Source organism: Nannospalax galili, unplaced genomic scaffold (assembly GCF_000622305.1).
Source record: "Nannospalax galili isolate Female #2095 unplaced genomic scaffold, S.galili_v1.0 scaffold31, whole genome shotgun sequence".
NCBI classification, from domain to species: domain Eukaryota; kingdom Metazoa; phylum Chordata; class Mammalia; order Rodentia; family Spalacidae; genus Nannospalax; species Nannospalax galili.
In genome coordinates, this window is record NW_008332149.1 from 2,138,383 (window position 1) to 2,164,236 (window position 25,854).

Consider the following 25,854-nt stretch of genomic DNA (forward strand, 5'->3'; position numbering starts at 1 on the left):
ATTTTTAAAAAATATTTTCTTTATTATTTTTATTTTATGCATATGAGTATATTGCCTGCATGTATGTGAGTGCACCCATGTGCAATGCCACAGAGGTCAGAAGAGGGCTTTGGATTCCCCTGGAACTGGAGTTAAGGATGGTTCGTAGCCACCATGTGGGTGCTGGGAATTGAACCCGGGTCCTCTGCAAGAGCAGTCAGTGCTCTTAACCGCAGAGCCATCTCTCCAGCCCCTGGTTTTTTAATATGTACTGTGTATGAGTACATACACGTGTGTGTACAATGGAGAGGACACTTTATGTGTACCTGCATGCATACATGCACATGCACACTCCACAGTTTGGCAAACAGTTAAGAAATCTCCTGTGCTTGTGCTGCTGACTGCCAGTGCTTTTTCCTCCTGGATTAGTTTTCACCTGCTTTGAGGGCTGATGTTTTTATCCTCTCTCCCTCCCTCCTTCCTTCCCTCCCCTTTTCTCTCCCTCTCTTCCTCTCTTATTTATTTTTGGTCTTTTTGAGACAGGGTCTCCCTGTAGCCACAGCTGGCCTAGAACTTGCCATGTAGACCAGGATGACTTCTATCTCACAGAGATCTGCCTGCCTCTGCCTCCTGAGTGCTGAGATTAAAAATGTGTGTATGCCACCTTTATTCTTTTTTGGGGGGTGTGGGGGGTCTCCCTCTAGCCCCAGCTGGCCTGGAACTCACTCTGTAAACCAGGCTGGCTTTGAACTCACAGAGATCCACTTGCTTCTCCTTTCCAAGCCTGGGATTAAAGGCGTGTGCTACCACGCCCAGCTCATTTTTGAAAATATTACAGTACATAAAAATTGATCGCTAGGTTGATTATTTGCCCAGTGTAAAGAAGAACAGTGTAGAGTCTTTAAAGTAGTAAAGTGGAATGTGATGTGGAGACAAATATTCTGTGGCAGTTTTGTGTGTACTTCCTTATATCTCTTGTGTCTCCTTTTCTGTGCCCTCTTCCACCTTTTGCCTAGTAAAGCTTTAGTCATATCTTGTTTACCATTTACTCTCCCTTGAACATTAGTCTGTATTAGTATCGGCATAGCCTTGGAGTCAGGCTCTCCAGGTGTAGGCCCTGACTTCATAGTCAGTGGGTATACTGAGTGCTCCTAGGCAATTAAGACATTTCCCTGCTCTCAGATTCCTCACTTTTACGATTATAAGAGCAAAGTATGGTGGCACAGGAGAATCAGGATTTCAAGGCTAGCCTCAGCTGCATAGTGAGTTTGAAGTAAGCCTGAGCAACATGAGACCCTGTCTGAAACTAGACAAAACAAAGATACTAGGGACTCCCTGTGATCAGAGTATATTGTGTGTGTGTGAAAATGTCATACCGATACCATGTTGAACAACTAATATATGATAATAAAAATACAATAATAGGACCCACTTAAGAGTGTGATCCCACTCATGTGCTGAGAGCTCCCTGCTGTTGTTTCGGTGTGTGTTGGGATGCAGCATCTCATAGAGGTTTTTGTCTGCGTTTACCTGTTCTGAACCTTCCCATTAGGAAAAAAAAGACTATGTTTACCTCCCCATAGCCTGGGTGCCACTCAGTGTAAAATAGCCCTCTTGATGCGCTGGGTTGCGTTAAGTTGGCTTGAGTTTGATGTACTGGCGATGGGTTATATTGTGTTGATGTGTGTGGCTTCCCCAGACTAAGTTTCTTGGTGTTCTCAATCATGCTTAACTGCTTTGAGTCCTCACAGAATCTACTCTGAGGTATGACGCTTGATGCATGCTTCATCAGAACACAGGCATTTTTCTCCTAGCCACCCGTGGTTTGAGGAGAAGGAAGGACATGCAAAGGCTGGCAGAGGGGGAAGGAGTAAATGGAAACCAAATGGGAACAAGGAAATCGGGGAAGGAGCAGTGACGTCTCCTGTTCCGGGATGAGCGCTTCCTGGATTCCCTGTTTCTTTCTTGTCAGAAGTTGGTTTGTGTAATGCATCTCATCACCGTTGGATAGCTGGAATGAAATCAGGAGTGGCACTCTCACCCATGGTGATGCCTTAGACTTTGACAGTGCCCAGCTGATGGACTTGCCAGGCACTCTGGCATCATCCCAGGTTTTCTAACCAGGACTTTACCTTTCCCATAAATTATTAATCAGAATGGAATTGTTTCAGTCTTAGTTACATCTTACTAAACAAACAGGTATGTGTTTAAAAGCAAACATTAAATTTGTCAGTGGGCTTTAGAATCAGGCCGATAGCCAAAGGCAATAATGTTGGAGGGGAAGAATACAATTACCCACTATCTCTTGCCCATCAAAAATCATTTTCCTCTTTTCTCCAGGTCAGGTCAGAGCCAGCCCCTTTGTAAAAAACAAACAAAAAACAAAACAAAAAACCCACCCCCCCAAAACCTGCTGTTGTATTATTTCATATTCATTTATAGAAATTTATAGACTTTTCCAACTGAATGGTATTATCTTAAATTTGTTTCTGACTCCCAAACTTACAACACAGTTTCACCTCCTCTCCTTAAATCTAGTTTAAAAGTTACCTTGAGATGAAGGAAATAACAAGTTCTCCTTGTTTTATAAAGTTGAAAAGGTGACTGAATAGTTTCCACACACTGAATGAGCATGCAGGTGAAGCACCTGTTCAGTTTGCAGATTTTAAAATTACGTTCCAACACAAGTGCTAATGAGCATTTCATGGTAAAGAAAATGTAGTCTTGTTTTGACCATTGTTACCAAGCGTGCATTCTGTTCTGGAGTGATGAATACGTAGCCCGTTATTTTCCTACTCTCCTGTGTTCTGTTTCTCCGGGCAGTGCTTCTAGCTCTTAATTTCATTGTTTAGAATGCATTTACAGAACTCAGAGTAAACTTCTTTGAGAATAGTGCCTCAGAGGAAATGGAGATCCTTTTCCATATGTGAAGTCTCTGAAACTTTCCAGAGAATATGGTTTTATCAATACTGAATATTGCAGTACAGACACTCCTTGAAATCAGACTTAACGTCCTGTGGTTTTAGGAAATTAAAATGCAGTTACATGCTGGAATATACGGAGCCTGCTGTGAAGCATGGTCACTGGAGGTGTACATAGCAGTCTGTGAGGAGCTTGCCTCCTCTCTGGGGCCAGTTGCACTGTTACATGACCAAACTGACTCGGAGAAGCTGCAGAGCTCAGTATGAGCAGGGTCGTTAGCCTTGTACTTTTCTCACTGTCTTGTTTCTCCGCTGGCTGTTCTGCAGCTCAGGGGCTCAGCGACCCCCGTAGTACTCTGTGAAAATGACCTCAAGGTGCCTCAGTGTCTGCTACCAGGAAAATCTCACTTTCTCCTCATCCTACATTGCTGCAAGCCTCTGAAAATACCCACCTCCAGTGCCCTTGACAGTCTCTGCTTCTCTTCCTGCCCCTCGTGTTCTATAGTTAGTTATTTAACTATTGAGTCTGTGTAACAAAATCTTTTTATGTTCACTGTTTCGTGGTACTATGTTGATAATCTAAAGTAACTTGGAAAATTCTAAAATTGTCTTGTCATAAATAGGTCTTTCGTTTTCAGTTAAGAGTTTCTACCTCTTGCAAAGGAATGAGTTTAGAAGTTTCTCCTACATTTTTTAAGGAAAATTCTGTCCCATTGTTTTTGAAATTGATAGTTGGATATATGAAGAATTAAAGTTCACCATAGTTATATTCTGCTTTTATTAAAAAGTTTTATTATTTTGTGTGAATGATGTGTATGTGTGAGTACACATACCATGACAAGTGTATGGAGTCGGCCTTTCTGTCCACCTTCATGTTTGTGACACTCAGGTGTCAGGCTTGTGGCAAGTGCTTTACCAGCTGAGCCATCTCGCTGGTCCGTATTTAACTTTTTTACTTAAATTATTCCTTTAAAAATATTTGCCTGGAGCCTTTGTAGAAATGTGGCCCAGGTTGGGCTGAGAATGCAGCTCACTGACAGAATGCTTGCCCAGCATGCACAGGGCCCCAGGATGAACTGGGGAAGGGAACTGAAAGGAAAAGTGGAACGATGCACAGTCCGGGGTGGGTGCCATCATAATCGCTCAGCGCCTGGTCTCTTTCCCTCTGAATACAGCTGGATGCCTGTGTGATTGTTTGTGTTACTTTATTTTTGGTGAGATAAAAAATTTTATTTTTATTTTTTGGTCTTTTTGAGACAGGGTCTCTCTGTAGCCCCAGGTGGCCTGGAACTCAATATGTAGAGCAGGCTGGCCTTGAACTCACAGAGATCGGCCTGCCTCTGCCTCCCAAGTGCTGGGATTAAAGGCGTGCGCTACCACGCCAGGTGCAAAATGTTTTTAATATAAATAAGGAATAGATAAAATTGCTGTTTCTGTGAGAGATGTGTTTTCCCAGCTTGAAACAGATGATCACTTAAGGAAGCTGGACTCATTCATTTGTGGCATGTTCATTGACAATAAAATATAATTTGTCTTAAAGTAGGAAGGACTTTTTGACGACAGAGAATTAAAGTTACCTACGTTACTTACTCCTATCAAAGCAGGGAAACCTAGTAAGTCTACTGCTTCAATCTCGTTTCTCACCAAAAGCAGGTCCTCCAGCATAGGTTTGCACTCAATTTATTTGAGAAGTAGTCCAGAGATCAAGGGTCAGAACTGGGGAATCTGAACCAGAGCAGGAGGAAAAGACGATAGAGGCATGTGTTATCGTGTGACCAGTACTATAAGGACTGGAGCTTAGTCCTGAGACCATCTGCTACACAGCTGAGAACAGGCCGAGTGGTGGTCCAAAGGAAGAGTATGCATCTGCTCTCTTCCATTTTCCACTGGCTGGTCTCTGTGCCCTTGAGTATCAGTACCTCTGTACTTGGTGTGTATTTGTACAAACACAAAATGGGCTTCTAGGTGCATCCCACCTGCTGCATCTGAGAGGCAGGAGACAAGAGAGAATGACCCTGCCTGTCCTTCATAGAGCTTTGTGCTGTGGTTGTGGCATGAGAGGTGAGTCCAAGGGACTGAGCGGCATTGCCTGTCGAGCACCCCCCAAGCCCACCAGGCTTGGGTCTTCAACAAAAGAAGAATCAAGACAAAGGTCTTGATTTTATTATAAAAAGTTTAATTCTTAGCAGTCAGGTGAGCAATCACAGAAATGGCTTTTTTGTTTTGAGGAACACAGATCTTATATAGGAATCAGATTTGGGGTAACAAAGGAATCACCATGGATATTCTACTAACAGAAAGTAACTACGGACGCAGCAGGTGCTGCATTACCTCAGCAACTCCGGTGCCCGAAGACCGAACCGAAACTTACTTTCTAGAAGACCTAATTTATCATGGAGGCACAGCCTGTCAGCTCAAACCGCTGAAGCAGAGAGCTCAGAAGCTCTTAAAGTGGCACTCTACTTTTTTCCAATGCTTATGTCAAGCATGGCTCCCGACAATTGCCCAAGCTGGCCTAGCACAGAAGAGGTGCAATTTGGTGCAGTGTGTTTGATATCAGAAAGGGGCTGTTGCTTTTTTCATCGATATAACTAATAAAAACAACTTAAGGGAGGAAAGGTTCATTCATGGAGTCAGAATACATTAGGGTGTTTGAGAAGGGATGAGAAAAATAAAGTAGATAGATGGAAGAGTGACCTCAGGTCTCCTCGGGGGAGGAGAGGAGAGGAATGTGTATGTGAAGCCAGTGTGCTCTGAAGCTTCTTCATGTGATGCCTGTTCTCTTCCCAGCGATGTGCTGGCCAAAGGGGGAGGTAGTGAAGTGAGAGAACTGAGAGGTTCTGAAGTAACTGCTGATGGCCAGGCCCTGAGAAGCCTGTGCTAGTGAAGTCTGTGACTGTGGTGCTGTGCCCTCAGCTGCCTGCCACGGCTCCTGTGGCTGCAGGACTGGAACCTGTCAGAGTGGCACAGTGAAAAGGCGAGCATGGTGGACTTCTGACAGAGATGGTCCGAGTGGGGTTGGTATCTGAGTTCAGTATGGAAGGGACTGAAGAGAAGACGACCAAACAAGCCCGAAGGGTAGGAAATGGTGTTTGGACAAAGTGCTTGCTTTCCTGTTGCAGAGATAATGTGGAATTAAGATAAGATGACTTAAGAGTCACTAAAGAAGGTTCTGAAGTAGCAGGACAGCAAACACCCACATGCTTGAGCGGAAGCTGCAGATGCAGAGAGATGTTCACTTCTGGTGCCATTTAGCTGCAAGAGTAGCAGTGACCTAAATGATGCGCCTTCGTTTACCAGGTAGCTCTGACACTGCCAAGCCCGAGAGGACATAAATGCAGAACAAAGTGCCCCGTTGTACCAGTGTACTATAGGAAAAAGGCAGCACAGCCTTTTAGAAAGAGAACTTGAGATTGGTGATCATTGGGCCACATCTGCTTTAGTGGCCTTCAGAGTTTTAGCTTAGGAGATTGTAGGAGTAGTTTTATCTTTCTTCCTAGTGCACATACTTGTACATGTGCATGTGTTAGTAGAGAATGGGCAAATAATTCCAGTCCTTTGGGCAAGGCAGCGCTAGCTTAGGGAGGTATGCCTCCTCAGGAGCACAGCTTCGTAATAATGGCTTGCAGTCCCATATGGTGTCACATCACTGAAGTGGAGGTCATCAGAAATTTGGCAATATTGCAACATGCAAGGTCCAAAAATTAATTCAAAATCAAACATAATAAATTAAGGTGTTTCTGGCAGAGCCCCCCTTGCCCCCCCAGTGTTGTATTGCACAATTTACTGCAGCCTTGGCTGTGAACACACAACATGTGTTCTGCTCCAATCCGAGAATATTGTATATAATGAGTTGGCAGTGTTTTTATATATAGTTTTCTGTTCCTATAAAAGATAATGGTTTAATTAAGGAAAACAAAAATTTCATATTTTCCTGTCATTGTTCCTCAGCATGTAAGTATCAAATGAGTATGCCTTTGGATTATATCGTGTTAGGGTGTTTGATTTAAAAGTTGCTGTTTGAGTTGCTAATTTCGATTTCACAAAAAAAATCATCAAATGAATTTTGACTGCCAATTAAGACATAATTTTTAACAGTTTTTTTTGAGGGGGAGGTCTTTTTGAAAAGATAAGATTTCCCTATAGCCCAAGATGCCCTGAAACTCGATATGTAGACCAGGCTGGCTTGGATCTCAGAGAGATCTGCCTGCCTCTGCCTCCCAAGTGCTAGGATTAAAGGCATGCCCCCACCACGCCTGGCTTTCTAACAGTTTTTAAGTGGACTTAAACATACTTGTTGTATACAGGTTGCTCACATTGATAATTAGGTCAAAATATCCTTCAGCTGTGAAAAACATTGAAGATGCTCTGTCAAATATTTAGCCATTCTTTATGTAAAAATAAGCATATCTCATTAGTATAAAAATTTTCTTTTGTCTTTAATATAATGATAAAATTATATGTTTACTAAATAATTATTTTAAAATAAATTTCTTCATGATTTTTTAAAATCAACAAATGTTTGATATGCATACCTGTTTTATGTCCTGTATGCCTGGGACTGTAGCCATCTCCTGGGTGAAGCAAGGTTGTGAGTGGGTGCCCAGAATGACTTGAGCCTTGGCTGGGAGAATTATGCTCCCTGTGTGGACCAGTTCGCCACGTTCCATTACTGTCACTTCAGCTCTGCACTCCCTTAAAGGCCATTCTGTAGCCTAAGACTCAGAAGGAGCATTTGGGATCATTTACCACAAGCTTACCTTTTAGCTTTTGGTAGCCTTGGTCCAGGAAAGTACAGCTAATTGTATTTATTGCCAATTTAGGGCCCCAAACTGATCTTCTGATTCAATTTTGACTGAGTGGTGACAAGCGATTTGATGATTGCTTGCTGAAATATTAGTGTTTCAAAGTTTAAACTTTGGGAATCTTCTTTACCCAATTCCGTAATTCTTTGCCTCTCCAACACATATGTGCAAGTATTGTGTGTATGTGACTTAAAACTGAAACCAGAGTTTCATGAAGTAGAATTTACTTATGAAATATGGTTCACATGATTTTCTTTGTTATTGTTGATCCACTAAATTGATTTCATAATTTACCTGAAAAATCACAACCTTTAAATCAATCTTTAAAGTTATATTTTGCATGTTCAAATTTATACATATAGATGTATTAGCTCTTAACTATGAAGTTTGGAGGTATATGAAAATGACTTTAATTTATAGGAAAGAGGATTCAGAGATTTTCTCTAGTTTTAAAAATTAGTATTCGGCTCATTAAGGTAACAATCTATTAAAGAAATGTCTGTTCCTTCTTGTCAAATCTGAATGCAGATTATAAATCTTATTTTCAATGTATGTCTTTCAACTTCTAGCAATTATTTAAATAAAAGAGACCTTTGAATAATGTTTGATTGCATTTACAAGTTGCTAATTCAGTTTTTTAAAACATGTAAAATTTTTATAAATGTATTCAGTTTCCCACTTAATTCAATTGTCTGACAAAGTATCCTTATAAGCCTAATTAGATTTATGGGCACAATGAAACTAAATATTAGTTTGAAATCACAGTGTAAATCAATTAGTTAATTATGAATTTCCTGTTGAAGTCATAAATTATTGTTTACATAAAAAGTCTTCAAGAGTCTACTGAAAACTACTGGAATGAATAAGTTAACTTAAGATCGCAGGACAAAAGTCTTAATTGTAGCTTTTGTATTAGCAACAAACAAAATACATTTTTAAATGGAGAGATGGCTCAGCAGTTGAGAACACTAGCTGTTCTTGCAGAAGACCCGGGTTCGAATCCCAGCACCCACATGGCAGCTAACAACTGCCTGTAACCCCAGTTCCAGGGGATCCCACAGCCTCTTCCATTCTCCTCAGGCATTGCACGACACGGGTGCACTTACCTACATGCAGGCAATACACACATACACATAAAAATAATAAGTAAGGGACTGGAGAGATGGCTCAGCAGTTAAGAGCATGGACTTCTCTTGTAGAGGACCCAGGTTCTATTCCCAGCACCCACGTGGCAGCTATGAACCATCCTTAACTCCAGTTCCAGGGGAATCCAAAGCCGCCTTCTGACCTCCGTGGCATTGCACAACACGGTTGCACTCACACACATGCAGGCAATACACTCATACACATAAAATAAAAATAATAAATATTTACAAAATTTAAAAAAATAATGGACCCTGTCTCAAAAAGACAAAAAAAAAAAAAAGAAATTAAAAAAGAATTCACTTACAATAACATAAAAGACTTTCCATCATTTAGTATTACATGTATCCACGACCACTGCATTGGGAACTACACAGCCTCCTTGTTCAGAGCTAAACAATGGAGCCCCCTGTCCTGGGGCTGGACACTCGATGTTGCTAGCATGGTATCAGTCCTGAGTAAGACCTGTTGTTACGCTAACAGGCCAGTTCTCTCAAATAGCACAAGTGTGTATATAAGCCTCAAGTTCCTTATGCTGTGCTTAGTATCATGCATTTTTTCTCTTCAACATTTCATGATACTTTTTCCAGGTTAAGGGACACACTGAAGCCTTTTACAGTAACTTCAGTGACACCAAGTCCCAGTGGAAGTGATCCTATTTCTCATGACCAAGCACTCCGTTATCTAATTAATACATCTTAGTCATATTTCGACCCCCCTCCCCAGAATCCCCCCACCAGTTTTCATGAATTCTGTCATGGTTAAGGCCTGTTGAGCCAAGTTTCTGTCCCCAAATGTCCTTTGGTGTGAGTTCAGTCATTGGAGCTTAGTTACCTATCACTCCCTTAAAGAAAACCAACTCTCCCTCTCCCGGTAGTCATTAGTTGCCAATAGGGTTGGGACTTATTATCCATTCTGCCCACCCCCTTCTGTGCTGGGTGTTTGTCTAGTTTGAACATGTGCCGATCTTGTGCTTCCTGTCACTATTGCTGTAAGTTCATACGAGTAACTAACTTCCCAGCTGTCTAGAAAACTCTGCATCCCTGTGGTCCTCCACCTTCCCTGGCTCTTACAGTCCCCCCGCACCCCCTTCAGCAGTGGTCCCTGAGCCCAGGGACACACGCACACTGTACTCCGCAGTCTCTTATTTTCTGCACTTTGGCTGGTTGTGGTTTCCTAGGTTAATCATCCATCATCTGTTGCACAACGGAGCTTCGCTGGTGAGAGTCGAGAGATGCATGAGTATTCCTTCTGTCCCCTCTTCCACTGTGCTCCCTGAGCCTCAGGTGTAGAGGTTGCATTGTAGATGTGTCAGTGCTGGGCACAGATACTTATTCTCTTCGTTGAGATGTATCATTCCCATGTAACTGTAAAGAGCCTGAACTTGATGGAATCCTACATTGTGTCATATTCCTAAAATTAGTCACAAAATATCCTTATCACAAAATATTCCTTATCATCTGTGTGTAGCTGTTTTTATTTTTTAATTTAATTTTTTTATGTGTATGTATATTGCCTGCATGTATGGAAGTGCATGTTGTGCAGTGCTCACAGGGGACAAAGAGGGTGTCATTGGATCCCCTGGAACTGGAGTTATGGGCTGGGATTTGTACCTAGGTCTTGTGCAAGAACAACCAGTGCTCTTAACTGCGGAGCAGTCTCTCCAGCTCCTGTTGAGCTGTTATTAAAATAGCTCTTTCATTTTGTTTTCTTTGTAATGTAACTGTTTTTGTCTGCCAAGTGTCTGGGTTCTCCATGTGTGTCTGCCTTTTGGGAAAGGTGTGACCTTAGACAAACTCCGGATTGAAATACCATGTCTGTTTATATTATGTACTCACAGGTGTGTGTGTGTGTGTACATGTGTGCACTGTACTCATGTATGCACATGGAGGCTGGAGGTCAACATCAAGTGTATTCCTCAATCACTGCCTGTCCACTTTATTTTTTGAGACAGGATCTCTCAGTGAACCTGGAGGTTACCAGTTCCACTGGCCAGTGAGCCCCAGGCATCCTCCTGTCACAGTTTACCCAGCACTGGGGTTATAGGGACACTCTGTAGTGCTTGGCTTCTTCTGTGGGTGCTGGAGATCTGAACTCAGATCCCCATGTTTACATGGTAGACATTTTACCAACTGAGCCATCTCCGTAGCCCTGCATTTAAAAAGCAGTTTACTCTAAATGAACGTATTTAAACGTGTTAGGGAAGTTGTAGGTGAATTGCGGAAGGTGTTTTCTCTAAGTTGCACAGCTAGTCTCTTGCGTGTGACACCAGCAGAGAAGTTACGTTCAGTAGCTTGAGCATTGGTGTGAAGCTGTAACTTCACACTTAAGTCTTGGGTTTCCTAGTAAAGAAGGTAATTTCTCTTTGTTCCCAAGAGAACTTTGTGAAAGCTGGTGACCGCTTGAGACAGGCCCTCTTGAACTTCTTCCTCAGCATTTTTCTCATGAGACCTCTGTGCCAGCCTTGTAAATTCCAAAGCAAATTATTGCTTATTATGGGAGCTTTGATTTTCATTTTAAATTAATGCCGTGTAATTCCTCAAACCTGAATTAAACCCCCAAAAGTTCTTTTTTTCTTTAGGTTAATAACATTGCCTGAGTTTTTTGACCTTGACTTGTACAGACTTTTAAACTAGAGAGTGTTAGGAAGGTGGGGCATTAGATAACACTGACAAGTATGTGGTGGACCTCTGTAGTTCCTAACAACCTCCACAACTCCAGTTCCAGGGGATCCAGCACCCTTTTTTGACCTCCGTGGGCATTGTGCAACATGGGTTCACTTACACACATGCAGACAGTACACTCACACGCATAAAATAATTTTTAAAATAATAATAAAATATTTGTAAATTGCATTCAAGAAGGTGAATGCAGGCACAGGAAGGGGCTGTCTAGCTCATCCGCAGTGTGTGGATGTGCAGGTGGCGCTAGGGTTCCCTTTTGGAGCTTAATCCTGACTTTAAATTACAAACTACATACACTTTCAAGGTGTGTCTGGAAACAAGTAGTGTTTTTAAAATTGTGGTTTTCAAGGGGAAAGGAGTATGCACAGGTGAAGAACCAGGGCTTTGTAGTGTTGCTGTTTCATTTTTCAAAATCCACTAAAGAAATCTGCTTTCCATTTTAAAGCTGTTTAATCGAAAGTTTGCACTATGGTGAGCAGCCTGCTGAGTAGGACTGACTGCTTCTATAGGTTCCTGTTACCCATGCAGAACACCAGGTTTTGTGTATGGGAGGAGCCTTGTAAGCACAGAACTCCTTTTACTGCTCTTGCTGTTGACCTTGACTGAAATGACTGTTCGTATTCTATTATACCTTTTCATTGTTAAAACCCTTTGCTTCAAAGGGGGCATTGAAAAGGGCAATGTAGTAAAGTACGGATGACAACGAAGAGCGCTGGCTGATTTGGGGAGATGTTAATCTGCAGATAACAAATGGATTTCAGCATAAACAGAAATGAATTATCAAAAGCACATACAAATCGGAAGAACATGGATTGTACCACTGGACTAGGGCAAACAAAAGAGGGGGGGAGGGCCTAACAGAGACAAAAGCCAAAACGTTAAAACCCACACAGCTAGGGTAACAGGGACAATACACCAGAAGGAACATGGTGAAGCTTGTTCTCTGTAGACCACTTTGCTTACATCCCTTTTGTGGGGGCAGATTGCATGCCCAGCCTAGTATCCAAAGGTTAACAGAATCACAACTCAGTCGATTATGTACACTGAATGTGGGACTGTTCACCAGAAATGTGGGGGCATCCTGCCAGAGTTGCCACATTACCATGGAAATCTGAGTCCTTCTTGGGGCTCTTGATCTTACTAATAAACGATTTTAAGGGACTGGAGAGATGGCTCAACAGTTTAGAGCACTTGCTGTTCTTGCAGAAGACCCAGGTTTGGTTCCCTGAACTCATACAGCTCACAACCCTCTGTAACTCCATTTTCAAAGATTCCATGCCTTCTTCTGTCCTCTACAGGTACTAGACCTGCGCATGGTACATGCAGGTACATGCATACTTACATGTAGGCAAGCACTTACACACATAAAAATACTTTATTTTCAAAAACAAGAGTTTAAGAACAGACTCAGAAAGAAGCCCAAGAACAATTTTGTTAGTGTTAAAGAAAAGCCCCAGTGTGACAAGTTGTAAATCTCAGCAGTTCCCTGAGGAGGAAGGCGGAGCAGACAGAGAGAAAAGGCCAGGCCTTGTGAGTCAAACCAGCATGGAGGAGGACAGCCACATGGCATATAGGCAGCCAGGTGGTTGGAAAGGAGCTTTAGAGAGAGTGAAGCCCAAAGTGTTAGTGGAGGCGTGCTTAGAACAGAGATACAAAGAAAAGGGAAAGCTACATCTTTCTGAGTAGTTCAGAAAACAGGCAGACTACAAACTGCATGGCTATGGTTCTGCAAGCTGGGGAGGCGGCAGTTCTGGGAAGGAAAAGTACATTACCTCACTAAGAGGATAATTATCCCTCCCATCTCTTTAGTGTGACTTGTGGTGAACCTGCCTTCCTGAGGGGTTGTCCCTTGGCAGATGATTGAGGAGCCAAACTGGATTAACTCTTTTATGTCTTGGATAACTTGGACTGTTAGGTCTCCACCAAGGCCAGAGAGAATTTCCCTAATGGGCCCATACAGCCCATTTGAGGCTACTGTAACAGGATTAGTAACCAAGTATATTTAGGGGCAAGAGCAAGGCAGTTTATAGTTTGTGGCCTCTCAAAAGTGTCTGTAAATCAGCCCGAATTCTCCTCTTCATGTACATCATCTGAGTTTACCAATTACTCAAGGATATAGAGCCAAGAGTTTATGGACTTCGCACCTTTCTGGAGATGAAACACAGGGACTTAGGGCTGGGATTAAAGGTGTCCACCACCACACCCAGCATTAGCCTCATTTTTAAAAGCATTTTATTATGGTTAATTAGTAGAAGTTTTATGAAGATTTTAGATAATACCACTCTCAACACAGTATAGTTTAAATTTACTGTAGCCTGATTAATTTCAACATTTATAACACATTCATAAATAAGGAAAAGCAATCCAAGAGTGATTTGAGAATTCAGACATTGAATGTAACATGGTATTAGTTGACAGCAAAGTTGATGAAAAGCAGGATGGTTGATTCTGAAGATGTCTTCTACTGTTGTGTCTAAAGACCATGGCATTCAGGGTGGTCAGCATGAACTTCAGATGTGTTGGATGCTGTGAGACCCTATGTCACGTACCTCTTTGTGTTCTTAGTGTCTAGGGAATTGGTGCTTAGGTATTGAAGTCCCAGAGGTACAAAATTCAACTCCTTTAAGATGCTGTCAGCTTGGGCAAGGCCATCCATGTATAAGATGATGAAAGAGTAACCAGGTAAGCATCAAGAGTTTTCTGTGTTAAAAAGGACCACTGTTAAGTGATCATAATAAAGGGTAAGAGCCTAATGAACAGTAATAGCTTCAAGAAATAAAGTTGCTGCGATGAAAAGACAGCTGCTTCTTCGCTGGCCTGAATGTAAAGTGAGTGTCCTGTGTTTTCCTTGTTGCTGGTTTCCCCCAAGTGCTGAGTGGCTTTGTTCATTCTATTTTAGCTCTAAATAGCAAGGGCAGATAGAAATTAATGGAAGCATAGAATACATGCTTTTTAAAAAGGGAATAAACCACATTTTCCCCATTTTGTTTGCATGAAAGATCTTGGAAACAGTGATTCAGCCATTGACTTTGCAGACCAAATGAAACTCACAGTACATCTCAATTTCTCATGTTGAAGAAGGATCCCACCAACTAGATTATGGCTGTGAATCTGGGCTAGCTCCATCTGGCTTTTCTTCCTGGTGGGCAGCATCTGTGTTTATGGTAGGAGGGTCCTGTACCAGTTGTCAGTATTTTGGTAGTTGGAAAATTATGATTTATGGTAGAGATGGTTGTATGAACTTTTGGCCTCAGCTTTTGGCAATTTTCATATGCTTGCTTGCTTTTTCTTGTTAGGGAGAAGGTGAGTCAGGGTCTCACTCTGTGGCCCAGGTGGCCTAGAACTCGCTATGTAGACCCAGCTGGCCTGGAACCCACACTGGTCTGCCTGTCTGCTTTTCCTGGTGCTGGGTCACTGGCCTGTGCCCTCACATCCAGCTTCATGAAAGACCTAGAAGACTGCAGTGTGATGTTCCTCATCTTCTTCCCTGCTGTTCTTTTCTGAAAGTCTTGGTTTCATTTCTCAATGTTAGTTTTCCTTTAATATTTTTTTTGCAAGCTTTTGCTAATTAAATGCCCTTTTTTTTTCTTTTAAGGTTAGTATGTTTCATATGCAGTACATTTTAAACCATTATTTGTTCATTCGTTTACAATACTTTAAGAAATTGAATTAGTCTCATTTTGTGATAGTTGTTAATTGTAGGGAGTAATAAAAGATCCTATTAAGATTTCTATAAAGAAAAACCTTATAAAACCTCCCTCTTGCTTGAATAATAAATTAATAAGAATCAGGCACAATGAATTGTTAGGTTCAAAAAGACATACTAAAATTTGGCTTCATTGATCTAAATATTTGACCCATTGTACCATGTTTGAATTTTAAACCACAAAGTAATAATTGGTATTTAGGTTCAAAAGCAGGCAGTTTAGAGAACATGGCACATACATAATGAAACCTAAAAATATTTTAAATTTCTACCTAAGATGCTGTAGTTTTCCTTTGTTTATGAAAATCAGCGAAGCCAGAAAATGCCTCCTTTGCTAATCTCAGAGGGGTTTTTAATAGGACTTTTTTTGGGGGGGGTACAAAATAAGTAGGTTGCAAAGACATGTCTCAATAAGAACAGCATACATACTTTCCTACATTTCTTTTGAGGCTCTGTGTTTCTCCTTAGTCTCTCACTGGGTCAGTAGTCAGTTCCTTTTTATTGCTGAGTAGTATTCCATGATACAGATGGATGCTAGGTGTAACTTCACCTGTAGAAGGACATAGGAGCTGTTTCTACTTTAGGACAGTGTGCTGGATAACTTCAGTGTCAACTTCACACATCTGGATAGAGGGAGCCTCAAATGGGAAATTGCCTCCATTGGACTGGCCTGTGGCCATGTCTGTGGGGTATTTTCTTGATTTTTGAGTGATGTGGGAGGGCCCAGCCTACTGTGGGTGATGCCATCCCTGGGCAGGTGGGCCTATGTTGTATAAGAAAGCAGGCTGAGCAGGGACCAGGGGAGCAAGCCAGTAAGCAGTGTTCCTCTGTGGTCTGTGCTCCAGCTCCTGCCTCCAGGTTTCTGCCCTGAGTTCCTACCTTGGGCTCCTTCATGATGAACTGTGACCCAGGAGATGTGAGATGAAATAAATCCTTTCCTCCCTCAGTTGGTATTGGTCAGGGTGTTTTGTCACAGCAATTGAAGGCAAACTAGAACAGTTACCATAACAACTCTTGTGTTTTCTGAGGTTCTTCCTACCAGGTCTCTTTTGTTAAGTATCCCTTTCATGGTATGTTGGCTAGAGGACTTGGCTTTGTTTTTCTAGTCTCTGTGTGTTGGTGCTGCAGGGTCTCAGGCTTCTGCAGTAACCTTGGAAAGAAGAAAAGTGGGGAGTTTAAAATGCAGGTCTCAAGCGGGGCGTGGTGGCCCATTCCTTTAATCCTAGCACTTGCGAGGCAGAGGCAGGTGGATCTCTGTGAGTTCAAGGCCAGTCAAAGGGCCTGGCTGTGGTGCCTTCTCTCACCTCTCAGGGTCTCTTTAGGCATGTTTTGTAAGTAATGTACATGGATTTCAGTTGTACTTAGTGGGGAAAGTGGAGAAAAGCAGGTCAGTCTCCTCTTCTTGAAGTAGAAGCCCTCCTGTTTTACAGTTTTTAATTTTTATTGTTGTTTTCTAATTGGGTGTATATATGTAGGTCTGTATATTGGTATGTGCACGTGAGTGCTGGTGCTAGAGGAAGCCAGAGGTGCCAGATCTCCTGGAGCTGGAGTTACAGGTAGTTGTGAGCTGCCCACCCCTAGCTCAGGTCTTCTTCAAGAGCAGTACCACTGAATTATCTCTTCAGGTCCTGTGCCAGCACCTTTCCTGGAAAAGTAGAGTGGCTTAGCAGAGAAAACAGGGTGGCAGGGCGCACTGCAAAATGGTCTTCAAACCACTTTCAGGACAGCTGGAAAACTCATGGTCCACATTACCTAACAAGCTGCCACTAGTCATCTGGGAAGAAGCCTCCATGGTGGCTTTCAGCTGGAGGAAACTTCATGTGTCAAGGACTGTGTTAAAACAGGATTCATCTGTCCACAGTCCCTCCTCCCAGCTTGACAGACACTGAACATCTTCCTGAGTCACCTGGTAGTTTATACTCTGATTCCCATCATGATTTCCCTGGCATATGGATAGAAGCGGGCATTCGAAATGCTCTGAGGTTTCTTACCTAATATCCTTTTCAAGATCTCATCCAAATTCTTACTGACAACATTTGAAATTTTCTCAAATTTCTTGGCTTGTTCTTATGCACAAAACATCAATCAATGCACATTCCTGAGTTCCTGCTCCCTGCACTGAATCCGTGAACTGCAGCCATCACGTGGGAAGGTGCAAGCAGGGCGAGGGGCGGTTCTTCTTTCCACTTGACTCTCACTGGAGACCTTTGATTAAATCTTGCTGTACACGGTCTTAAAAGCTGCTTTAATTTTTTTTTTTTTTTTTTTTTTTTGATCATTGGAATGATTGGCCACAAAACCCGCAATTGCCGATTAATCTGCCCCAGATCCCTTTATTGCTTTACAGGGAATTTCTGCATCTCTCAGCATCAAAATTGGCAGCTGGTAGGATTGTTCCTTGAGTGCCCTGAGTCACTGTAGCACTGGCTAGGTTAAGAAACTTGTCCTCCAGAATACTGAGAAGGCAGTTCAAGGTGGAGCAAGTGGTCCTCTGAGCTCACACTTCCCTGGGGGTGAGGCAGGTTGAAGTGTAGCCATTGTATTCAAGAACAAGGAGACCTTTTGACCTTTGTAATTAGAGTGAAAGCGACTAGGCCAAGATACACATTGAGGGAGATTGTGGATTGAGTGGGAGGAGAGGGATGGCTAATATGTGCTCATTTGGAAAAGGGAAGAAACCAGCAGGTAAGAGGGTGAAAAAGTTTTGTTTGCACCAAGTGGCAGAGCAGACACCTAAACTTTCATGAGAATTAGTGGAAAAGAATGAACAGAAAATTGATTACAGGAGACAGTGACATATACAGAGATTATATATTGACTGGACTGAGGTCACAAGTACAGATGAGAATGGATTTCTGGGTTGGGACCTTTGGCAATATAAAGAGTAAAGGGGTGGGGATTGGGAGAGGGCATCTTTCTTGGATAGTAGAGTATCCTAAATTTCTCTGAAAATGAATTCATATGCTATTTCCACCACTCGGTCCAAGTTCCATAGGAAAACCCACACTGTTCTTTCTGCATGAATTTTTATTTGCTTATAAGGTTAATACTAAATTTATTTTTATGCCCCTAAAATTCTCAAAGATTGGTGGTATCTGCTTACAGAAGTTTTTAGTTTAATTCTTAGAATTAGGGATCAGTCTAATGCTAAATTTACTCTTTGGAAATCGATTATGGTTACCATTCGTTCTAAATGGGAATTTGGCTTTGTGTCTCAAAATAGTTGTGTCCATGTGTCAGCATGTGCTAATTAGGAGGGTGACACAGAGAGCCTCTGAGTGAATCTCCTCACACTGTTAGTGTGCCACCCCCTGCCTTGCCATTTCCTCCTGGGCACTCTGAACTTTTTCTAAGCTGTTTGAGAAAAGGTTGCAAGTAAGTTGAGCATCATCTCTAAGTGTTCCAGTGTGTGCTGCCTGAAAATGACAACAGCTTAGCCAAGCACAGCCAGCACGCCAGAAAGTAGGGTTGATGCATCACCATGGATCCAGACTACATCCATGTCATAGATTTTTTCCTAGTGATGTCTCTTAACACACCCCCCCCATTTTTGTTTCCTCTTTTCTTTCAGATCCCCATTCAAGTCAGTATCAAGTGATATTTCTTTAGTTTCCTCTTATCTGAGACAAAATCATAGTGTATATCCTTGTCATTCATTACCCTTTTTAAGGCAATAATACACTTTATTGCAAATTCCATGTAAGAAACTAATTCCCACCAAATGCTTTCATTGATTTTTAAAAATTCATTGAAAATTTCATACATGCATACAATGAAATATCATATCCACCCCCCATTTCCACCCTCCAACTCCTTCCAGGTCCTCCCCAATGTGTGTCCCCTCTCAGTTTCATGTTCTTATTTTTAAAAGTAGCCCTCTAAGTCCAGAATATTAAAATTAATCTGAATTTCTTTCAGATTAATTAGAATCATTTTTATGCATTTCATGTCTTATATTTTGTTATGTCAGTTATTTTTGTCAACACCATATTGAGTTTAACAAAATTGTATTCTTATTTTTTATCTTAAAATTGTATTTAGGGCTAGAGAGAGAGCTCGATTGATAAAGTACTTGCTTTGCAAGTATACTTGAGGACCTGAGTTCAATTCCTACAACCCATTTAGAGAGCCAGGCCTGGTAGCACTCACCTGTAATCCCAGCCAAGATAAGAGGGCAGACAGAGAAATAGGAGGAGCCTAGAAGCCCACTGGCCTGCTAGTCTAGCCTGCCTGGCAGAGTTCCAGGCCTCAAGTGAGGGACCCTGTCCCAACCAAAGGCTGATGTTGGAAGGACACCCAGAGTTGTCCTCTGGCCTCACACTCATGCACTTGTTTGTACACGTGTGTACCCACGTACGCTACTAGAACCCTGTTGGCATGACAGGGGTTCATTTCTATTCAGAAAATGACAACTGATCCTAAAATTGTATCAAAATTAAAGGAATCCAGAGTAGCCAAACAATCTTAAAAAGAAGGAAGTTAGGACTGTGTTTCTGACATTCAGGTAGACTGATAACTCTGTGTTAGGAAAAAACCCTGATATTAATGGCCAATTGATTTTCAAAATATGTAGGTAGACAATTCAATGGTTGGGCAAGAATACCCTTTTCACCAAATGATCCTGGCTACTAGGCTATCCAAGTGCAAATAATGAAGTTGGTCCCCTATTTCACATTGCAAAAACTAACTCAAATGGATTGAACCTAAGTAGTAAGAGCTAAAATTATAAATCTTTTAGAAAAGAATTAAGTCTTCATGACCTTGGATTAGGCATTGGTTTCTTCGATCTGGCCTAGAAAGCACGAGAAGGAAAAAGAAGAAAACTTGGACTTCATTGAAATTAAAAACTTCCAAAGATACCACCAAGAAAGTGAAAATGCAATCCAAGGGAAGTAGTATTTACAAGCCAGGTATCTGATAAGGATCTAGGCTCTAGACTATATAAAGAATTCTTACAACTTAATAATAAGACAAATTTTAAAATGAGCAAATGATTTGAACAGAAATTTTTTTGAAGATAGATGAATGGCCAGTTAGCCCAAGGTAAGGTGCTCAGCTCCATCAGCATCATTGCATTGGAAAGCAAGTCATGTTGGTGGAGCACACCTCTAATCCCAGCACTTGGGAGAAAGAGGCAGGTGGATCTCTGTGAGTTCCAGGTCAGCCTGGTGTATGTAGGGAGTTCCAAGCCAGCTGGGCTACAGGGAGACTCTGTCTCAAAAAAAAAAAAAAAAAAAAAAAAAATGCAAATCAAAACAACGAGATGCTACTTCATACCTTCTAGGAAAGCTGTCGTTAAAAAGGCAGATGGCAGTGTTCACTTCAGCCGCATATTTACTAAAATTGAATGATACAGAGATTAGCCTGGCCTCTGTGCAAGGATGACCTACAAATTCGTGAAGCAGGTTGGATAATAAGTGCTGACAAGGACGTGGAGAAAACAACATGAACAGCCCTGGTGGGAATCCAAAATGGTGCTAGAGCTTTGGAAAACACTGGCTGATCTTCAGTCTGTTGACTCCTAATGAGTGGCAGTGTTATTTCTCAGATGATGAAAATGGGATAAAACTAATTAGGTGTTTGGCAGGACTCTAAATTGCACCAGAAATCACTGGTTCATATAGTTGGTGAATTGTTTGCTATTTGAATTATCTCAATAAAGCTATATTCAATGACATTTTAAAAGGAAGCTAAGCTTACTTTGTCTTAGTTCTCATTTCTACCAAAAAATATTTGTGGTAAAGTTACTAACTGTATTCTTTACAGAATAGGAGAATATAGGAGCTGGAGAGATGGTTTAAGAACACTTGCTGTTCTTCCGGTGGACCCAGATTTGATACCTAGTTCCCACATGGTAGCTAACAACCATCTGTAACCCCAGTTCAGGAGATCTGACACCTTCTTCTGGCCTTTGCAGGGCATTGCACCCACATGGTGCCCTTACACACATGCAGGCAAAAAACCCATACATATAAAATAAATTTTTTTTTCAAAAAAAGAATAGGACTGTGTACTAATGTCCTTGGTGATGGAGTCTCCCTGAGCTTTTCCCCACATGGGCTTGCAGGGGCGGGAACTACGTTATTTCTAAGGAAACTACTGTGCCGTCCTCTCTGGGTACTTTGCTGTTCTGTTCTCCACTGCCCCCTTCCCCACAATGGCTGGACACCTACTCATATCTCCTGGGTCTTTGAACTTCCAGAGTTCAGTTTTGGTTGTGTGTTTCTCCCTAGTTTCTTTTCCTGCTGCTGTGATAAAACACCCTGACAAAAGCAACTTAAGGGGGAAAGGGTTTACTGTGGAACACAATCCATCTGGTGGGGATGTCAGGGCAGCAGCTGGTCACTCTCATCCACAGTCAGAAAGTGGAGAGTGACTCATGCACACTGCTGCTCAGCTCCTTTCTTCATTTATACAGTCCAGGGCCCCAGCCACGAAATGATGCCACTTGTAGTGGGCAGGTCTCCCACCTCACTTAATAAGATCAAGATAATCCCCACAGGCAGGCCCAGAGGCCTCTCCCATGTGATTCTAGATTCTGTCAAGGTGACCATTGCACTAACAGTGCATCTCCTGTAACACGTTTGTTCAGTATTTCAATTCTTAACACATACTGATTTTTTTCAACAGTTAACTGTATTTGCAATGTGTACAGCTGTCTTCTTTAGAAACTATAAAATACTTAATTATTACATTTCTATGTAATAATGTATAACAAATAATAAAGTTAAGAAAATAGACTTGAATCATTTTTAGGAAAGCCTAGAAAATTCTTAATTTTTTAATAACGAATGAGTCAAATGCCCTTAAGAAGCAGCTTTGATCTCTCAGTTCTTTTGCCTTGAAAGCACCTGTGAAACAGTTCCTGTCCTGTGAGTGAGTAGTTGTGAAAGGAGCAGGGGTCAAGCACTGGCTGCCTCCCCAAGCCCTAATTTTCCTTGAAGATTAAAATATCATGGAGTTGGCAGCATGTTTGATCAGATGCTCATCTCAGGAAAGAACTTGCAGGATTCCCTTGGAGTTTTATTTTATGAAGTTAAATGGTGATACGTTTGGGAAAGGGGAAGTGGGAATTCTTGCTGGATGCTGGCAGGTTCCTTGATGCAGTGGCAGTCATCTTTCATAACAGAGTGGCTTGTTTTTCTTTCCATTTAAGTCCCATCAAGAAGAGGCCTTCGTGCCTGTTGTCTTAGCTCTGTAGATTTTTGTCTTTGAGCACCAATGTCATATTCATCAGGCAAACACTAGAAAATGATTATAGGAGGGTTTTGTAAGGATTTAAGAAACATTTTCCCCTTTTGTTAAGTAAATCATAATTTATTTTTAGTGTTTTTAAGTATCTTATAGTTCTTTTTGTTTGATTTTCATTGGTTTTAATGTTGACTATATAGGAAGTACTAAGAATAAATCTGCCTTCCTTGAGGATGTAACCAGATGATCATTAACCACAGGCCACAAAGCCCACCAGACAGAACGAGTGTGTTTACTCTTTAATGGTAACTACTGGTTTCTGAGGTCAATGCTCAGCACCCACTTCCGGGGTGATTTAATTTGATTTTCTGCCTTAATCGAAGCTATGACAAGAATCTGATCCAAAACCCTGCCTTTAAATGTTTAACTTCATGAATGTGTTTGAACTCTGGTAGTTGGAATTGGAGTTTGGGGAGGTGAGGAGGACCATGTCGGACCAGGGCACGTGGACTGATGTGTCTCCACTTTGTTTCTGTGATACCTGAGTTTTACAATAAATGCTGCTTTTATTATCTTAAAAGGTATAAAATAAAAAGTCTGATACTAATGGAATATTCACTAATTCATGGTTAACAAATCCCTAAGTAGCTTGGTAATTAAATTTTTTTGAAATAGCAAGTTTTTAGGAAATGCACAATCCTGGCTTTGTGCCCATCACCGCATGCTGTCATACTGACCCGTGTCCTTGTTTTGTAAACGCCGGCACTTTTGGATTGACTGTCTTTGGTGTCTCTGGGTGGGCAGAATCCTAAGTTTACATTCTAAATCTGAATTGTACTTTAAGATTATTTTAAAGGGTGGGGCTGGAGAGATAGCTCAGCAGTTAAGAACACTGACTGTTCTTGCAGGGGACCTGGCTTCGAATCCCAGCACCCACATGGCAGCTAACAACTGTCCATAACTCCAGTTCCAGGGGATCTGACAGCCTCTTCTGACCTCCTCGAGCATTGCTGGAAACGGGTGTACTTACCTACATGCAGGCAATACACACATACACATAAAAATAATGAATTTTTTTTTTTTTAAATCCAAAAACGGATTCCCTCTCCGCCCCCCTTCCACATTTCTGGGTATAAATGCTTGAGGATTCAGATCATCAGATTACTCGTGGTTATTGCTGAGTGATAAGTATATAGGACTTTATTATATTTTTTATTTACATTTGAAATTTTCTGGGGCTGGAGAGATGGCTCAGCAGTTAAGAACACTGGTTGTTCTTGCAGAAGACCCAGGTTTGAATCCCAGCACCCACATGGCAGCTAACAACTGTCCATAACTCCAGTTCCAGGGGATCTGACAACCTCTTCTGTCCTCCACAGGCATTGCAAGACATGGGTGCACTTACTCACATGCAGGCATAACACTCATACACATAAAATAAAAATAACATAAAATATTTAAAAAAAGATTTTTAAAGGGCAAGATGGGCCTACTTTCTAGAAGTAAACTAAATTTTGTCATTTGTTTAGTGTTAGTAGTTTAATATGCCTTGTCAATAATCAAAATTATTCCTAAGAGAATTACCAATTAAGTTTATATTGATGTGACTATGGAATGATGTCACCTTCCCTGGGACCTGAGTGTTGGAAGCTGTGTGAGAATTCAGGGCATTCGGTGTTGTGAGCTGCAATCCAGGGGTCAGGAGGTGTGAAGAAAGGCACAGTCAGGACTCTGACAGGGATTGGCATGATATTCCAGGGTTATATAACGTGACTATACTAGGTGCCTTTATTAGAGTCAGTCAGAGGTGTGAGAGTGGACCATTCTGAACCTAGTTTGTATTTCAGTAAATTAATAGAAATATTCATATTAAGTCAGCAGAGTCTGGTGGTTCATAGAATCAGTGCCATGTTATTTGCAATGTTAAATACAGTAGTGGACTGAGACTTGTTGCTCAGTGGTAGTAGAGCATTTGTTTAGCATGTGAGAAACCCTGACTTCAGTCATCAGGCACCACCAAAACGAAAATAAAGCAAAAATGTCACAAGCTTTTGGGTTTCCAGATGACTGAACATATTAATGTTGAATAGGAGAGAATTTTAAAATTCATTAATGAGCTTTCATAGTTATGTGTGGTAGTAGAGAGTGAATGGATACTTGCTTTACAGGTATACTATGTATCTGACTACTTCGATCCTAAGTCCTGACCTCAGAAATATTTGTAGTAAAAAGAATTGTCCAGGCTGTTGAGATGGCTCAGTGGGTTTAAAAAAAAAAAAAAGGAAAAGTGCTTGCTCAAGATTTCAATCCCACCAGCAGTGGATGAGCAGTCCCCTTTTCCCACATCCTCTCCAACATTTGGTATCATTTGTTCACTTGATCTTAGCTGGTTGGAGTGGGGTAGGATGAAATCTTAAAGTGGTTTTAATTTGCATTTCCCTGATTACTAATGATGTTGAACACCTCTTAAGATGCTTCTTAGCCATCTTTATTTCTTCTTTTGAGAGCTCTCTATTCAGATCCTTTGCCCATCTTTTAATTGGGTGACTTCCTTTCTTGATTCTTTGTTCTTTTCAGTTCGTTATATTTTCTGGGTGTTAAACCGCTGTCAAATATGTCACTGGTGGAGATTTTTACCAAATCTGTGGGTTTTCTCTTTATTTTTTTGATCATTTCTTCTGCTGTATAGAAGCTTTTTAGTTGAATGAGGTCCCACTTGTTAATTGCTTAGCTTAATTTCTGAGCAAATTGTGTCCGATTTCTAAAATCATGCCCTACATCTATATGTTTGGGTCCTATAACTATGGTGAGTCACCTGTCCTCTTGATCAAGGAGGCCATGGAGACATCACCAGATGGACTTGAACCAGTGTCCACTCTACAAAGAGGAGGGTCAACACAGAGGAAACTATTCCTCCATGCTTCCAAGTGAAGCCGTCTACAGTTGATCAGGACCTGTGACTTGTCTTCACATAGATGGAACTGGTAGAGGTAAGGAGCCAGGGGCTCCTCCTAAGCCCATGTGACCCCCTGAGGAGCAGATCCTCAAACAATCTTAAGAGTAAAAATAAATTGGTTTATCTGGGCCAACTGCGTGGTCTTAGACACCCAAAAAGAAAGTATTACCAAACATTAAAGTGATCAGTATATTTCTTTTAAGAGTCCATGTGTATAGCTAAAGGCTACATAACAAGAAACAATGCCAGCCGGGAGATAACCTTCCTTTGAGTTATTGGCCAGGGTGGCCCAAGAGACTCCCAGACAGTAACCCAGCATAGAACTGGGAAAATGAACAGCAGACCCCAATCTTATCTAAAGGAATATTGACAACTGATTGTTGCTAGATGAGGAAGAGTTGATCTTCCTAAAACAAGGATCTCTAGATAGGCTGACTAGATTCAGCAGACAGACAAGCACTGGGGAATG

At 41.5% G+C, this 25,854-nt stretch overlaps 1 protein-coding gene, 1 long non-coding RNA gene, 1 other non-coding gene and 1 pseudogene across 12 annotated transcripts in view; 2 read left to right on the plus strand and 2 right to left on the minus strand.

Annotated features, from left to right (window-relative positions):
- Ate1 (arginyltransferase 1) overlaps positions 1–25,854 on the plus strand; it is a 164,415-nt gene that overhangs the window by 129,084 nt on the left and 9,477 nt on the right. Inside the window, exon 13 of one of the 10 annotated variants that reach the window (XM_029560729.1) lies at positions 1,794–3,009. The exons of the other annotated variants lie outside the window; for them this stretch is intronic. Coding sequence (XP_029416589.1) covers positions 1,794–1,897 — 104 coding nt within the window. The 3' untranslated portion in view covers positions 1,898–3,009. Of the gene's footprint in view, positions 1–1,793; positions 3,010–25,854 lie in introns of those variants that run through there. 10 annotated transcript variants of the gene reach the window in all.
- On the minus strand, positions 16,832–18,422 carry LOC115069320 (annotated as a pseudogene).
- LOC115069334 lies at positions 20,552–20,654 on the plus strand. Its single transcript, XR_003848606.1, has one exon. It is a non-coding gene; the product is annotated as a U6 spliceosomal RNA (small nuclear RNA).
- Positions 22,114–25,854, minus strand: part of LOC103729270 — a 15,769-nt gene continuing 12,028 nt past the window's right edge. Inside the window, exon 3 of the long non-coding RNA XR_607056.2 lies at positions 22,114–22,482. This is a non-coding gene — a long non-coding RNA (uncharacterized LOC103729270). The remainder of the gene's footprint in view (positions 22,483–25,854) is intronic.